General features: G+C 39.9%; 1 protein-coding gene across 1 annotated transcript in view; it reads right to left on the bottom strand.

The window, feature by feature from the left end:
• LOC118765352 overlaps positions 1 to 17,814 on the bottom strand; it is a 47,105-nt gene that overhangs the window by 13,420 nt on the left and 15,871 nt on the right. The window contains exons 4-8 of the mRNA XM_036507249.1: positions 16,855 to 16,926; positions 12,398 to 12,478; positions 11,798 to 11,970; positions 9,535 to 9,594; positions 5,023 to 5,103 (exon numbers count right to left, since the gene is read on the bottom strand). Coding sequence (XP_036363142.1) covers positions 5,023 to 5,103; positions 9,535 to 9,594; positions 11,798 to 11,970; positions 12,398 to 12,478; positions 16,855 to 16,926 — 467 coding nt within the window. The remainder of the gene's footprint in view (positions 1 to 5,022; positions 5,104 to 9,534; positions 9,595 to 11,797; positions 11,971 to 12,397; positions 12,479 to 16,854; positions 16,927 to 17,814) is intronic.

Genomic DNA, 17,814 nt, shown 5'->3' on the forward strand with positions numbered 1-17,814 from the left:
AACCCTCTAGAATTTCTGCCTAACTACTTTTCCTATTGACATAAATCATACAGATGTTTAAACTCAACATCTGTCTCAGCCTGTGAAGGTCTTAAGCAGTGACACTTTATTTCCAACTAACCTTACAATTTAAAAAATAAATAAATAAAACAAAATCAAAAAGAAATAACAAAAAATTGCTTATTTTATTGCTTCTATCAATTGAAAAGTACTGAGCTGCAATGCCCAAACTGGCGCGAATTTTATGCCTCTGGAGATGTGGACACTATACTCCAGAACATTCTGAATTCAATATGGGCAGCATGTGCAGCATCAGTACCACGCAAGCACAAAAAACCACCCAATAGTGCAATTTGGGAGACTACAGCAGTCCGACTTGCCAGGAAAGAACGCCGTAATGCTGAACAGGAATACAAATTGCACAAATCAGAGAGCAACAGGAAAAAGCACAATAGGTCAGCCAACCACCTCAAGCAGGTGACAAAAAAGGCAGTGCTTGAATTTGAACAACGCATTGCAGCTAACCCTGACAGCAAAGTGTTCTGGAAGTGTGTGCACTCAAAGCAGAGACCCCACTCTCCAGTTGGTCCCCTTCGCAATTCCCACACAGGACAGATTACTGGCAATCCCGAAGAATGTGCAGAAATCATTGCTGGATGCTATGCCGGCATCTTTACTGTCGAAGACCAAAATGTTCCATCTTCATCACCGCTGACATCGGACTCTATATCTACTATGCAATTTACACCAGCAATGCTGCAACGCCACCTTAAGAATAAACGCAATTATGCCTCTCCTGGTCTCGATGGTGTTACATACCTACTTCTCTAACGCGGTGGGTACTTTCTTCTAAGCCAACTTTCTCTATTCTTCCAATTCTGTCTTGACAATGGTGTTACTCCAGAACAGTGGAAAACTGCCAGTGTCATCCTTCTGTTCAAAAAAGGCGACCGCACATCGCCTGTCAACTATTGCCCCGTCAGTCTTACTAGCTGCATCGCCAAACTGATGGAATCCTGTATCAGAGAAACCCTCTGGAACTTCTGGAAGTCTCACAGCCTCATCCAGCCATCACAATTCGGATTTATTCCTAACTCCAGCTGCTGTAATCAACTCATCGAGTTTCTTGAGAATGTTACCCAAATCACTGATTGCGGATCCTGGGTGGATGTTGTTTACCTGGACTTTGCTAAGGCTTTTAACTCTGTGCCACACAAAAGACTTATGGTGAAGCTTTCTGCGTTGGGTGTAAGAGACGAACTCTATAACTGGTTGAAGTCCTTTATTTTCAGTTCTAGGACAGCACTCTTCGCCCTATGAGATGACATCTGGTGTACCACAGGGATCTGTTCTTGGCCCCCTTTTATTTGTTGCATATGTTAATGACATAGATGCCAACTTAAAGAATGCCACAGTGCTGAAATATGCAGATGACATGAAGCTGTACCTCGAAATAAAGAGGTCAAATCCTGTACACTATAGATCTCTATTGCAAGCAGACCTGGACACAATGCAGCAGTGGATCATGGACTGGCAACTCAAGCTGGCTGTGGACAAATGTACCACCATGCATTTTGGGAGGAGAAACCCAGCGTCCACCTACTCCCTCCACAACACTAGTCTCAAAAAGTCTTCATGTGAACGTGACCTGGGTGTTATTGTCGACAGTGATTTGCATTGGACAAAACACATCGCTAAAATTGTCAAGAAGGCTGAGGGTGTCTTGGCATCACTCACCAAATCCTTTGTGAGCCGCTCTCCGGCTATCTATCTGCGGCTTTATATAGCTATGGTAAGACCTCACCTGGAATTTGCATCACCAGTCTGGAACCCCTATCTTGCCCAGGACATCAATCGTCTAGAAGCTGTTCAGTGACGTGCAACCAAAAGAATACCCTCCATCAGGCATTTGCCATATCCTGAATGCCTTACTTCCCTGGGCATGGACACATTGAAACTCCGACGTCTGGCAGCTGACTTGGCAGACACCCATAAAATTATCAACCATCGTACAAACAATAACTCTGAGCACCTTTTCAAACTCCACCAGTCTAACACCCATGGACATATTTACAAAGTCAGAAAACAGCACAGCTCCCATGACTTCAGGAAACATTTTTTCACACTGAGAGTTGCTGAAGCATGGAACAAACTGCCAGCATCAGTTGTTAGTTGTCGGAGCACTGCATCCTTCAAAACTTCCATGCTTTCTGAGATTCGCCAACACTACACCTGATTTTCTCCCCTCCATACACACACAAGCATGTATCTGATTCATACATTGTTCGCTTTCCAGACATTTTTACATTACTGCATGTACTTTATATGCACTTTCTGACAAGTTGTGGTGCACCTGAGCACTGTATACAATAATTTCATTATTATTATTATAAGGGAATTTGAACTCACAATCTAGACAGTTCGGTTAATTTAATAATAATGAGATTATTGCATGCAGTGTTTAGGTGCACTGCAACTTGTGAGAAAAGGGTAAAAGAAGGAATGAAAAACATTAATAAGTCAAGTAATGAAAGACAATGATAGTCAAAAGTACAAGAAGACAGAAAGGCAGACAGTAAAAGAGCCATAAAGTGGAAATGGTACGTAGGCATGTCAGGGATAGTGTTTGCGAATATTGGAAAGCATAGAATTTTGAAGGATGTAGTGTCCTGGCAGCTAGTAACCGCCACCGCCAACGACAATGTCATCCTCCTCCTCCTCCTCCTCGTCATTTAATGTCCATTTTCCATGCTGGCTTGGGTTGGACGGTTTGACTGGGGTCTGGGAAGCCAGGAGGCTGCACCAGGTCCCAATCTTCACTAATCATTCTTAAAAGGAGATAGTGAGCATTTGTTAGCCATTTAATTTATTCCATGCTTTGACAATTCTGAGTGTGCTTTTAATTCATGCACTCTGGTGCTTACTGCATTCTTTTACAAAAGTATTTAGCAGTTTTGAACAGAAGGCAATAGACACATGCCTCCATTTTAAAAGAAATATAGTAAGTCTTCACTACCCATTCTTAAAAGGAGATAGTGAGCATTTGTTAGCCATTTAATTTATTCCATGCTTTGACAATTCTGAGTGTGCTTTTAATTCATGCACTCTGGTGCTTACTGCATTCTTTTACAAAAGTATTTAGCAGTTTTGAACAGAAGGCAATAGACACATGCCTCCATTTTAAAAGAAATATAGTAAGTCTTCACTACCCATTCTTAAAAGGAGATAGTGAGCATTTGTAGGCCATTTAAAACAAAATGGAGCAAATCTTTGTCAGCCATTTTAAAAGGAAACAGTAAGTCTTCTTCATCGCCGTTGTGGTCATCATTACTGTTATTGTTGTTGCCATCGCTAATACCATCTTTATTATCATCACTATATCAAATCATTTCTAGTTCCCCAAAACTCCAGTTTTTATTTCCAACAATTTAAAAAAGTTCAGTAATCCTTAGCTAATCATTTAAAAAGATAGTAAACTTTATACAACAAATCCTTTTTCAAGGAAGAAGCACACTTCCTTAGTTATTCTTTACAAAAATGCAGCAAGCCTATGCTATATAAAATTTTCTGCTATCTTTTTCTTTCAGAATGTTTTAAAATTGAATGTATTTTATCAATGTAAGAAATGCTTATTATATAGGCATGGAAAGTTGGTGAGCTGGCAGAATTATTACTGCACTTTCCAGTTTTTTACATTCTGGTCAATAAAAAAAAGTAGCAATCAAAGACCAGGGTTAGGAAAATTTTCACGTTGATCCAGTTCACTCAGCTGGTAAACATGAGTAATCCTGCAAAGGCCTAGCATCCCATCCAGGGAGGAGTAAATATGCCAGAGAAACTGGCCCTATGATCCTTAAGGAGTAAATTGGATTAACCACTACAGCAATGCAAGTGTAATTGTTTCTTCTTTCCTTGTTTTCCTTCAAAGACAGGATGGTCATGGTTAGAATACCTTTGATCAAAGGTCTGCTTGATCGACAAAAAACACTGATTTTTAAAATTTTGGTATGAGACCAAATTTTTTCTTTTTCTCTTTTTTTTTTTGTGGGGTACAAGTAACATCATCATCATCATCGTCATCATCATCATCATCATTTAACATCCGCTTTCCATGCTAGCATGGGTTGGACGATTTGACTGAGGTCTGGCGAACCAGACTCCAATCTGATCTGGCAGAGTTTCTACAGCTGGATGCCCTTCCTAACGCCAACTACTCTGAGAGTGTAGTGGGTGCTTTTACGTGCCACCGGCACAAGGGCCGGTTTGGTGGTACTGGCAATGGCCACACCCAAATGGTGCTTTTTACGTGCCACCTGCACAGGAGCCAGTCAAGCGGCACTGGCGACGACCTTGCTCGAATGTTTCACGTGCCACCAGCACAAGTGCTAGTAAGGCGACGCAGTAACGATCATGCTTGAATGATGTGCTTAACATGCCATTAGCATGAAGGCCAGCTTGTTGCTCTGGCAACGATCTTACTCGTATGGTACTCTTAGCGCTTCACTAGCAACAGATGCCAGTCACCGAGTTTGATTTCGACTAGTACTTGACAATAACTATATTTTAAAGACATTGAATAGGATGAAAAACAAAGATGATTTAAACATGGAAAATAAAAGAGGAATGGATAACAGGTTTTATGGTGGTTGGGGTTGCAGAAGTTTATGGCCTCCATAGTACTCACACAAACATATACTTGGACATGTGCACACATACACACTAGTACATGAATACATAAATGTACACCCAAACCCACACACAGAGGAAGAAACATAGAGAGAAAATGAGAGAAAGAGAAGGAGGAGAGAGTGAGAAGGAGAGAGAGAATGGGGAGAGAGAGAGAGAGATAAGGAAAACAAAAATAGCTACAACTATGTGTTTACCAGAAAAGAAAAACTATAAAGAATTTTGTATTGTGTGTGTGTGTGTGTGCAAGAGAGAGAGAGAGAGAGAGAGAGAGAGAGAGAGTGGGGGGACAGAAAGAGGGTTAGAGAAAGAGAATGTGTGTTAAGGAAATCTTGCCGTTTCTCCGCATTTTTTTTTGCTAACATCTGTTTTCCTTTCAGAACTTGTGGACCAGAACTTTTTCCTAAAGAGTCTTCACTGAAAATAAAAACAAAATTGCTGCATGAAAATTAATTCTCATAATTAATTCTCATAATTAATTCTCATAATTAATTCTCAGTTATACTTAATGAAAGTGGTGTCAATTTCAATCAGCTGATCTGATTAAAGTTACCTCCATTGATTGTTATTTTTAAGATTATAATGCTTTTGATATCAATCTGCCCCAGCTTGCCACTGGTTTTGTTATATAAACTGTTTTAAAGGATCTAAATTTAAAATCTTCCATCCAAATTTTATGTTAAATTATATTCCAAACATCAACTTAACCCTTTCATTACTGTATTTATTTTGAGATGCTCTGCGTTTTTTCAATTATTTTAAATATAACAAAGAATTTAGTAAAATAACTTAGTTATCATTAAGCTAGTGTTAGGAACATAAATTGTGTCTAAGATCTTAATTCAAAACTTATGAAAATGAGACATTTGTACTATAGAGCCAGAGCCCGTTTCAGCCGAGTTGGTATCAAAAAGGTTAATAAGGACAAAGTTATTTTACTAAATTCCTCATTATTTTCAAAACTGATTGAAACAAAGGCAGCATATTTTGACAGAAATGTGGTAACAGAAACATTAAACACCATTAGAGGAAGTTTTGTTTGTTGATTATTCCAGCATTCTCAAATGATCAAAGTTTTTTAACCCACTATATAATATGAGATAAATAAAATAAATGCACCCTTTTAAAGCCTAGCCAGGCTCATGGGCCTGGTTTCCCGGCTTCAATGGCGTATGTGTTCCCCAGCTGGATGGGACGCCAGTCCATCGCAGTGTTACTCATTTTTGCCATCTGAGTGGACCGGAGCAACGTGAAATGAAGTGTTTTGCTCAAGAACACAACGCGTTGCCCGGTCTAGGAATCGAAACCACAATCTTACAATCATGATGCTGACACTCTAACCACTAAGCCATGCGCCTCAACATATAATATGAGACCTTACCATATTTTCAAACAAGGTGGCAAGTTCTTATAAGCCATTTTCAAAGAAAGTGATAGAAAGTTTTATAGAAGTCGTTTTTAAAGAAGGCAAGTTTGGAAGGGGACCCAGTGTTAAACAGAAATTTTTATACTAGCTTTTTCTCCAACCCCAAAGCATTGTAAAATTGAATGCCTTTTGACATTGCAAGAAATGGACATTATCATATGTGCATGGGAAGGTGGTGAGGTGGTAGGAACATTAGCATGTCAGACAAAATGCTTGGTAGCATTTTGTTCGTCTTTACGCTCTGATTTCAAATTCTGCTGAGGTTGACTTTGTCTAGTGGGGGGGGGGCGATAAAATAAGTACCGGTTGAACACTTGGGTCAATGTCACTGGCTAGCCATCGTCCCTAAACTTCAGGCCTGGTGTCTATAACAGAAAGGTGCAGGCATGGCTGTGTGGTTAAGAAGTTCACTTTAATAATAATAATAATAATAATAATAATAATAATGAAATTATTGTATACAGTGCTCAGGTGCACCACAACTTGTCAGAAAGTGCATATAAAGTACATGCAGTAATGTAGAAATGTCTGGAAAGCGAACAATGTATGAGTCAGATACATGCTTGTGTGTGTATGGAGGGGAGAAAATCAAGTGTAGTGTTGGCGAATCTCAGGAAGCATGGAAGTTTTGAAGGATGCAGTGCTCCGACAACTAACAACCGATGCCGGCAGTTTGTTCCATGCTTCAGCAACTCTCAGCGTGAAAAAATGTTTCCTGAAGTCATGGGAGCTGTGCTGTTTTCTTACTTTGTAAATATGTCCATGGGTGTTAGATGGGTGGAGTTTGAAGAGGTGCTCAGTGTTATTGTTTGTACGATGGTTGATAATTTTATGGGTGTCTGCCAAGTCAGCTGCCAGACGTCGGAGTTTCAATGTGTCCATGCCCAGGGAAGTAAGGCGTTCAGGATATGGCAAATGCCTGATGGAGGGTATTCTTTTGGTTGCACGTCGTTGAACAGCTTCCAGACGATTGATGTCCTGGGCAAGATAGGGGTTCCAGACCGGTGATGCAAATTCCAGGTGAGGTCTTACCATAGCTATATAAAGCCGCAGATAGATAGCCAGAGAGCGGCTCACAAAGGATTTGGTGAGTGATGCCAAGACACCCTCAGCCTTCTTGACAATTTTAGCGATGTGTTTTGTCCAACGCAAATCACTGTCGACAATAACACCCAGGTCACGTTCACATGAAGACTTTTTAAGACTAGTGTTGTGGAGGGAGTAGGTGGACGCTGGGTTTCTCCTCCCAAAATGCATGGTGGTACATTTGTCCACAGCCAGCTTGAGTTGCCAGTCCATGATCCACTGCTGTATTGTGTCCAGGTCTGCTTGCAATAGAGATCTATAGTGTACAGGATTTGACCTCTTTATTTCGAGGTACAGCTTGATGTCATCTGCATATTTCAGCACTGTGACATTATTTAAGTTGGCATCTATGTCATTAACATATGCAACAAATAAAAGGGGGCCAAGAACAGATCCCTGTGGTACACCAGATGTCATCTCATGGTCTTTGTAACCACATGGTCTTGGGTTCAGTTCTACTGCATGGTACACTGGGTTGTTGTCTTCTACTATTGTCCTGGCATGACCAAATGCCTTGTCAGTGATTTTGGTAGACAGCAACTATAAAGCCAAAGGCGGTGAGCTGGCAGAGTCGTTACCGCACTGGGTGAAATGCTTTGCGGCATTTCGTCTGTCTTTATGTTCTGAATTCAAATTCCGCTGAGGTCGACTTTGCTTTTCATCCTTTTGGTGTCGATAAATTAAGTACCAGTTACGCACTGGGGTCGATGTAATCGACTTAATCCCTTTGTCTGTCCTTGTTTGTCCCTTCTATGTTTAGCCCCTTATGGGTAATAAAGAAATAAGCAACTATAAAGCCAAAGCTTCTTCCCAAGCCATTGGCTCATAAGGCCAGTTTCTCAGATTCTGTGGCATATATATTCCCCTACAGGATGGGATGTGAGTCTGTCACAGGATTACTCATTTTTGCCACCAGAGTGAGCAACATGAAATGAAGTGTTCTGTTCAAGAGCACAATACACCACTTGTTGTTGTTGTTAAGCAACAAGACGGGTTAGGGTGATTAGGTGATGATCTAGGGCTTAGGGGCGGGAGACCCCAGACCTTGGAAAAAAAAAAAACTTTGGTCGTCTTGTTGTAGTCGAGGGCTCTTTTTTGATGTCTGACACCACTGGGAGGTGGCCCTCAAAGTCGCTGGAAATGAAGATCTCCAGGTCCAAATTCTTGAACGGCCAATACACCACTTGGTTGCCTTGTAGAGAATTAAAATCACAATTCTGTAATCATGAGTGCTACACCCTAACCTCGAGGCTATGTGCCTCCACACATGTATGGATGTGTGCATCTTTGTGTTTGCAGTACGTTTGTTCTTCACCACTACTCGATAGCCGGTGTTGGTTTATTTATGCCCATGTAATTTAGAAGTTCAGCAAGTGACACCAACAGACACTGAAGACACCAGACTTTAAAAAAAAGTCCTATGATCCATTTGCTAGACTAAACCTTTTGAGGCAGTATCCCAGCATGGCCACAGTCCAACAACTAAAACAAGTAAAGGATAAAAGATAGACTGAGGAATTGGTTATATATTGAGGATGATGGTCAAGACAATAGAACAGTGTTCTACTAGCTTGGACAGATACTGTTTTTACTCATGTAGCTCAGCCCAAATTTCCTTAGTCTCTAGTAGGTACCTGTGGAGGCACATGGCCTAGTGGTTAGAGCAGCAGACTCGCGATCGCGGGTTCGAATCTCAGACTGGGCGATGAGTGTGTTTATGAGCGAAGCACCTAAGCTCCACGCAGCTCCAGCAGAAGGTAATGGCGAATTTCTGCTGACTCTTTCACTACAACTTTCTCTCACTCTTTCCTCCTGCATCTTGTAGCTCACCTGCGACGGACCGACGTCCCGCCCAGGTGGGGAACCTATACGCCTAGGAAACCGGGAAACCAGCCCTTATGAGCCAGGCGTGGCTCGAGAAAGAACAAAAAAAAATAGTAGGTACCTCTTAATGCTTTTGAGCAGTGGTTCTTGGCTGGGGTCTATATGGCTCCAGGGGGTCTATACAGTATTTTAGGGACCATGAAAAATTTTTACCTTAGATGCATTAATCATAAGAAACAACCAGGATTCTTTCCCTAATATTACATATTGTTCAAACTACACAAGTGAATGTATGAAAAAATCAAAACAGGAATTTTGTAAGAAGTATTCATGAAACTAGTTTTTAAACATCAAATGGCTGTGGGGGTTCATCGGAATAGAATAGTAATTAAAGGGTTCACAGGTAAAAAAATCGGGTGAGAGCCACTGCTTTAGAATAATTAAAAATTGATATGATGTATGTACTTTGTGATGGTATTTCAAACATTTTATAGTACAATTAAAATACTTACAATTGAAGTTTTTTCACTACTGGTTTATTGCATGATAAACACGTTTCAGGATTCAATCTTCTACAAAATAAAACAAAAATTTATAGGTACAGGCATGGTTGAGTGGTAAGAAGCTTGCTTTCTAACCACATGGATCCAAGTTCAGTCCCACTGAGTGGCACCTTGGGCAAGTGTCTTCTACTATAGCCTTGGGCCGACCAAAGCCTTGTGAGTGGGTTTGGTAGACAGAAACTGAACTCTTTCACCACAACTTCCTCTCACTCTTTCTTCCTACTTCTGCCACAAAGCAGAGGAGCCATGGTGTAACCCACTATGGTGTGGTAAACTTTCAGACCCTAGTCTGGATTGCGAATCCGCTGTACCCCTGGATGGTTCAGCTCTCCACTCGTTAAAAGCCACCGTTTATGGAATGAGGATAAAAACGTAGCTTTCACACCCGTGCAACCCCACCAGTCTATTGCGTGTGGTAGGTGGATCTTCAAGTTGTTGCATGCATTCTTAGTAGCTTAGAGTAGGCTCAAATTAGAGATTATTCTTTGTAGCTAATGGTACGAGTCCTGATTAGAAGAAGGAGGAGGAGACAAAGAAGAAGAAGATGACGATGACGACAATGACATTTGCACGCAGACAAATATACTAGCAACAGATAAAGTGGTCTTTTTAAAGAAGCCCACTTTTGCTTCTGTCATTACATAAACAGAATTTTAGATTTCAAGAAGTCATCATCATCATAAAAAAAAAAAAAGCAAAAATTATCATAAAGAATTGTGTAAAACCAGCCATCTTCTCTTTGTCCCAGAATAGAAATGAAGGTGGTAGTTTTCAATTATCATTGAAATAACAGAAGTGCTAAAAGAAATGTTATGAAAAAATCTGTCATTTGAGAAGGGTAAATTTTATGGTACAGTTTGCTGTAATTTCAAGACAGAAGACAAATAAAACACTGGTTGAAGTAGACATACTTTTTCCCATACACTTGTGCCTCAGTATATGGAGTATCTACGACAATAATACTCTTGTGTATTTCTCCGTCACAACAATATGAATGAGAAAGGAAGGGGTGATAGACGAATAAGGAAGGAAGGAGTGATGGTAAAATTGGTAGTGTGATGATGGAAGTTCTACGGTGAAAACAAAAATCAAACAGCGTTTCAACTCTGCATGAGTATATGTGTGTGTATGTAAAAGGGAGTCATGTGAATGTATGTGTGTGTGTGTGTGTGTGTGTGCAATAGAAGTGGGATGGTGAACATTCAACGTTAAAAAGAAAAATCAAACAGCGTTTCAATTCTGTTTGAATATGTGTATGTATTTGTGTGTGTGTGTACAAGAGAAGTAAGTGAATTTTTGTATCTGATTATATTTTGTAATATATAAAATACTACAATTAATTGTCATTTTTGATGGCACGGGGCCAGCTAGTAGAAATATAAGGATGATGCTCAGAGACAATGAAAATAATGTGGACCAGTGACTGGTTTGCAGAATGGATGGGTAGTTAATGCAGGAGTGACAAAAGGTGAAATATGGTCAAGAGAAGTCAAGATGGATTTGCAGGTCATAATGACTCCAAAGTCACAAAGAGTTTTGCTCAGCTGAATGAGACTGATGGTGCAAGGCTAAAGGCCTCATTGTTACATGTATCATCATCATCATCGTTTAAGATCCGTTTTCCGTGCTAGCATGGGTTGGACGGTTCAACTGGGGTCTGGGAAGCCAGGAGGCTGCAGCAGGCTCCAGTCTGATCTGGCAGTGTTTCTACAGCTGGATGCCCTTCCTAATGCCAACCACTCCGTGAGTGTAGTGGTATGATAGTAAAAAAACCATTTAATTGTTTTTTGTCATAAAGAAGATGAAATGCTAGGACAGAAAAAGAGGAAGGAAAGCAGAGAAAAGCAGTAGGTCTCAGCTTCCAGATAACCATTAGTCACATCTCTGGAAATAGTAAATGATGTTGGCTCATGCCTGGTCCTAAGAAGCAAATGAGCATGCACACTATCTTTTGATGGTAGCAACTAGAAGCACAACTCCATCATTATATGATGAGAGGGAGGAGCTGGAAGCTGGAGAAGACAAGTAATAGAGTAAGTGTGAAGAGAAAATCCCAAGCCAAAAAGGGGATAAAAAATAGGGTTCCTTCAAATAGAATACAAGAAAAGAAATTGGGCCACTGATATCAACCATTAGGTGCAAAGTGAGCTTCTTAACCACATAGTCATGAAATGTAAAAATTTGCTTCAAAATATGTTGGCCATTTCCTTACCTCTTTACTACTATGGTTTCATCCATTTCATATTCCCTGGATTTTTTACTGTTTTTTAAGTGGGTTTTCAGAGATTTTTCCAACCATATTTGAAACCATTCCAATTCCCAACGGTCAGATTTTGAACTTAACAGTTGGTTGAAATACTGCAGTTGGTTAGTAAAATATTTTTTCTGCAATAAAAACAACAGCAACAATAAAAATAACATAACGAATCGCTTATCTATGGCATTCTCATAACAAACTGTAATTGACTGTATGAGATTATTACAGAACACTACACCTGATATGATTCAATAGCAAACAAAATGCTGAAATTTTGTTTTAACATCTAAATACATATTTCCTTACTGCCCACAAGGGGCTAAACACTGAGAGGACAAACAAGGACAGACAAACGGATTAAGTCGATTACATCAACCCCAGTGCGTAACTGGTACTTAATTTATCAACCTCGAAAGGATGAAAGGCAAAGTCGACCTCGGCGGAATTTGAACTCAGAACGTAACGGCAGACAAAATATGGCTACGCATTTTGCCCGGCATGCTTACGTTTCTGCCAGCTCGCCGCCTTTTAACATCTAAATACAGTCAACTTTACCTGTTCTTCAAGACGTTTCTCGAGTTCCTTGGTTGCCTCATTTACTTCATTTGTAGAAATGGCTTTTACCCTAGATGGTTCCTGTGATATAAAACAGCAGTAACAATAATGATACAAGACTATAATGACTGATATTCAGTCAATTCAGAGTGTTAAGTTAGAAATAAAGAATACGAAAAACACACAAAACAGTTCAACACATGCCAGCATGGAAAACAGACTTTAAATTATGATGATGATGATGATGATGATGAAAAACAGAGCATTTTAATATCAGCTTTCTACGTTTTGTGTTCAAATCTTATTGAAGCCAACAGTTTTTTTTTTACTTAAGGTGAATCAAAGAAGGTCAAAATTTAAAGGATTGAAGCAGGAATATTCAGTAATCAGTTCATTATATCTGACTAGCAGTATCGCCCGGCGTTGCTCGGGTTTGTAAGGGAAATAACTATATAAGTATTTTTAGAGAGTTACTTCCCTTATATAAATCAAGCAAAAAATGCACTAAAAATGCAAAAAAATGAAGGTAAATTTTTTTATCATTGTAGACTCATCGTAGACGTGCGCTAATACCCAGAAGGGCTCAATATGAATCACAACTATAAGATAGCCGCTTTTGCTTAAACTGCACTGCAAAATGTGGGAGTAGTTAGGAATCTAAATCGGAGTAGACAGACTCTCACACGCACAACTTCAGTTTTATATATAAAGATATTGGGATGCACTAGAATATTACCCATGTGACTGAAAAAATCTGACCATTTGAAATTTCAGATGGAACTGACTCCAGCAACAATTTAATCTCTTAGTATACTTCTTTCTGAGCCTAACCATCAGTATAAATTCAGAACACCTTAGCTATTTAGACAGAAAGCATTGAGAGCAGCAGAGACTGACAAACAGACGTAGACAACTGCTGACCCAAGTTGACAGTGGCTAAACAATGAATGGATGGCAACAGCAAGAGCAGTACCACCTAGCCACATTCTGATTGCTGCTACAATCGCACCAAGAACAATAATATTCAAACTCTCTTGGTGTTTTGTCATTCATAGTAATGACAGTAAAAAGAATAAATATCTATATATATAAAACTGTAGTTGTGTGAGTGTCTGTCCCCTTCGATTTAGATTCCTAACTACTCCCACATTTTGCGGTGCAGTTTAACCAAATTTGGGTATCTTATAGTCGTGATTCATATCGAGCCTGTCTAGGTATTAGCGCGCGTCTACGATGAGTCTACGATTTTAAAAATAATTTAACATCATTTTTTATTCCATTTTAATACATATTTTTTCGTGTGTCGATGGCAGCGGAGTTGGCGTCCATGGTCACACCTGCACCTGTTTGCTTCTCCCCCTTCTTCCCTCCCTCGTGAAGCTGTGGGGAAGGGAGTGTAAGGAAATCAACGTCGTAAAGCGTTGTCAAGGAGACCAGCGTTCTTTTAGAACAACGACTTCATGGCTTGAAGACACCAAAACAGAAATGGCTAAGAAAGCCCGAATTGGCATCTATAAGGGAAGTAACTCTCTAAAAATGCTTATATAGTTATTTTCCTTACAAACCCGAGCAACGCCGGGCGATACTGCTAGTTTATCATAAATCTTAATGGATATCAGGACCCACTTCTTTGTAACAGGGTCCTTGAGGCTGATGGGAGGATAGGAAGAGAAGCAGGTACCATGATGATTATTTTTGATTTTTTAGTCAAGATAGAAGGCAGTGCCAGTGATTCTTTACAGGGTACCCCAGGTGGAAGGAAGGTGACCTCAAATTTGAGACCTGGTTCAAACATTTGCAACTGAGTGGATTTTACAAAAAGTACCCAAGATGTCAGGTGGTGGTGTGCAATGGATAAAGTCTTACTATTCAAGTAAGCTATGAAGGGATTTGAATTCAGAACACAAAATGCTGGAACAAATCCACTAGGAAATAAGAGCATTGCTGTTCACTTGAAGCATTGTAGTACTGAAGAAGGGAAAGAAAAGGGGAAAGTAAGAAAGCACCTGACAATGTTGAAAGTTTTATAAAAACCTTTATATTTCAGGTGCAAAGGTCCATCCTCAGAAGGAAACAGTCTGGAAAATGTCCAGTTACACAGGTTCTGTTACCTTCAGGCATTGGATCCAACTTTCTTACATCATCATTGTTTAATGTTCTCATGAGTCAGACAATTTTGTTGAGTTAGATTTTTTATAGATCTATCTTAATACTTGGAAATACATTACAGTGTGTTCCATTTCCAAAAAGGGCAACTTACTGACTTCACAAACTATGGTCCAGTTGCTCTTAATTTGGACATCTCTTAATGTGATGGGAACCGTTACTTTCTTAATAACCACTGGTATGTAATCACGAAGTCAGAACCACTGGCGATCTATTCTTCTATATTATTCCTCAGCGGACCTTACCCTTGAAAACTTCATCAAGAACAGCGTTGTCTCACTTAACAACAATCAAGAATTCAACAGTATTTGCCATATAAATCTCCTGTCTATCTATGTGCTCTGTCCATCTCCTGTCTCTTGGATCAGAAGCTTTCAGTACGATCATGTCATATGTATGTACTCACAGATATGTACTGATGAAGCTCTTTCTGATCCATACTCTATCAATGTAAGAGTTTTTCAAGGTTTGGATATGTCCCCAATATTTTCCTCCCATGCTTCAATGACCTATATATCATCACCTTCAACATCACCAACTTTTGTGCAATTGATTGATATCACTCTTCATTCCCCTCTAAACTTTTGCACTTAAGCATCATCCACAAGGAGCCTAGTCACTTCATGCCAAATCTACACTGATTCCATGTCATCTCAAAAACATTCTCCAATGGGGCTTTGCCAATCTTGTCTCCTTCAACTAGTCAGACACATTCACTCCACTTCACACACACGCACACACACACACACACACACAAAAGACTATTGAACCCACCTTCCTAAACATGAACAAATGGATGTTTTAAGGCTGCAACAAATGATAAGGACAGGCCTCAACATCACTGAAGATCTCTCCTGACAATCACATACCCTCAAGATTCCAAAGACTGAGTCAAAGATGCTGGTTTTCTCATACAGGGCCAGAAAATACTTCATCTTCAATTAATTACAAACCCATGTACAAAGCTCAAATGAGATCCACAATAAACTACCACTACCACCTCAACTTCTGGAATGGTATTGTTGTTTCACATATTTATTTCTTTACTACCCACAAGGGGCTAAACACAGAGGGGACAAACAAAGGGATTAAGTCGATTATATCGACCTCAGTGTAACTGGTACTTAATTTATCGACCCCGAGAGGATGAAAGGCAAAGTCGACCTCGGCGGAATTTGAACTCAGAACGTAACAACAGACGAAATACGGCTACGCATTTCGCCCGGCGTGCTAACGTTTCTGCCAAAGCCATATCTAAAGAAAGGTTCTAAACTGATTGCCTTGAAATCACTCAAAAAGACTCCAGCATCTGGTCTACCTCGTCTTTTTACCTTTTCTGCACCCACTATTGTGGCCTCTGATCTTTGGAGTTAACTTGTCTCATGCATCTTTGATTCTGGTACTTCTGAATTCACTCATCGCACCCTGTCTCATCACCACATCCAGACTCTAACCATTATCGCCAATTCTGTTACCCCAGAACATTTCCCTGGGATCTTTTTCCTATCCTTCCCTATGTTTTTCCATGCAACTGCTCATGTTCCACATTACATGTTAGCTCATCAATTTTAGATGACTGGGAACAGCAATGAGCTACTAGAATTGTTAATACACTGGACAAAATGCTGCTTAGCATTTTGTCCATCTTTACCTTCTGAGTTCAAATTTCACTGAGATCGACTTTGCCTTTCATCCTTTCAGGGTCGACAAAATAAGTACCAGACTGGGGTCAAGGTAATAAGCTATAAGGTGACGAGCTGGCAGAACCGTTAGCACGCCGGATGAAATGCTTAGCCGGTATTACGTCTACTGCTACGTTCTGAGTTCAAATTCTGCCGAGGTCAACTTTGCATTTCATCCTTCCGGGGTCGATTAAATAAGGACCAGTTATGCACTGGGGTCGATATAATCGATTTAATCCGTTTGTCTGTCCTTGTTTGTCCTCTCTGTGTTTAGCCCCTTGTGGGTAGTAAAGAAATAGGTAATAAGCTATCCCAATCTCACCAAATTTTAGACCTTGTGCTTATTGTAGAAAAGAATCTTAGATGACCAGCGTGAAAGTAATAAACATAGCCCTTCCTTTTGATAAAACCAAAACAAAAACAAGGAGTCGATGGGGAAGTATAATCAATTGTATCGACCTTGGTATTATAGTGTATTGAATCCACATTGAATGCAGTTGGATTTAAACTCAGAAATTAACCAAATGTCTCATGTCCATTTTCTCTGTCAAGTCAGTCAGTTTGTTGTAATTATAGAAATATTTTATAGAAACATTGAGAAGACTTCACCCGATCAGTCATTGTTGTGTTAGATTTGCTGAATTTTTCAAGTTCAATATTAGATATAGCATTCTTCAGGCTCTGCAACGTAAATGAGAACAAGGTTGCTCAGTAAAAAGAAATTCCATAGACCATTATTTCATAAAAAAAAAACAACAAAAAAACAACAAAAAAAAACAAAAACAAATAAAAGCAAACAAACAAACAAAAGAAGCCTTCCTACAATAGGAACAAGGCTTAAATTTTGGTGGAGAGGATTAGGTGATTAAAATGACCCTAACAACAACAACAACAAGAGTAGCAGTAGCAACAACAACAGCAACAGAAGCAGCAGCAACAACAACAGCAGCAGCAGCAGCAGCATCATCATCATCATCATCATCATCACCATCACCACCACCACCACCACCACCACCACCACCACCACCACCACCACATAAACTTCTCTGTTATGTAGAGAGCTAGTTTATTAGGATTAAGAGACAGCAAGAGTCTGAAGAAAGGTGCTGGATACTTAAGGTCATGGCATGTGATTTGCTATCTGGCAGAACGAACTGACATTAATACTAAAGACTCAGAGATAAGGACAAATAGTGAATAAAGAATTCCTTAAAACACTTTGTAGAGAATTGCAACTGCCTAAGATCCTTATTGTCAGTGGAAGGAACACTGTTGAATTGACGACTGTTTTGTTAACTTTGAGGACTCAATGAGACTCCCTTTGCAAGCATAGCAATGTGACTCTGTAAGAGTCTGACTCCTCCAAGCCAACTTAGTTCTCTTCAATTCATAAAAAAGAAGGTCTTCGGTAGTTAAGATCCAATGTGTATTGGTTCTCCTCATTACAGCCACAATTGCTTGTGGCTGTGGTGTGCAGGAGTGGCTGTGTGGTAAGTAGCTTGCTTACCAACCACATGGTTCCAGGTTCAGTCCCACTGCGTGGCACCTTGGGCAAGTGTCTTCTACTAT

Source organism: Octopus sinensis, linkage group LG1 (genome assembly GCF_006345805.1).
Source record: "Octopus sinensis linkage group LG1, ASM634580v1, whole genome shotgun sequence".
Lineage (NCBI taxonomy): Eukaryota > Metazoa > Mollusca > Cephalopoda > Octopoda > Octopodidae > Octopus > Octopus sinensis.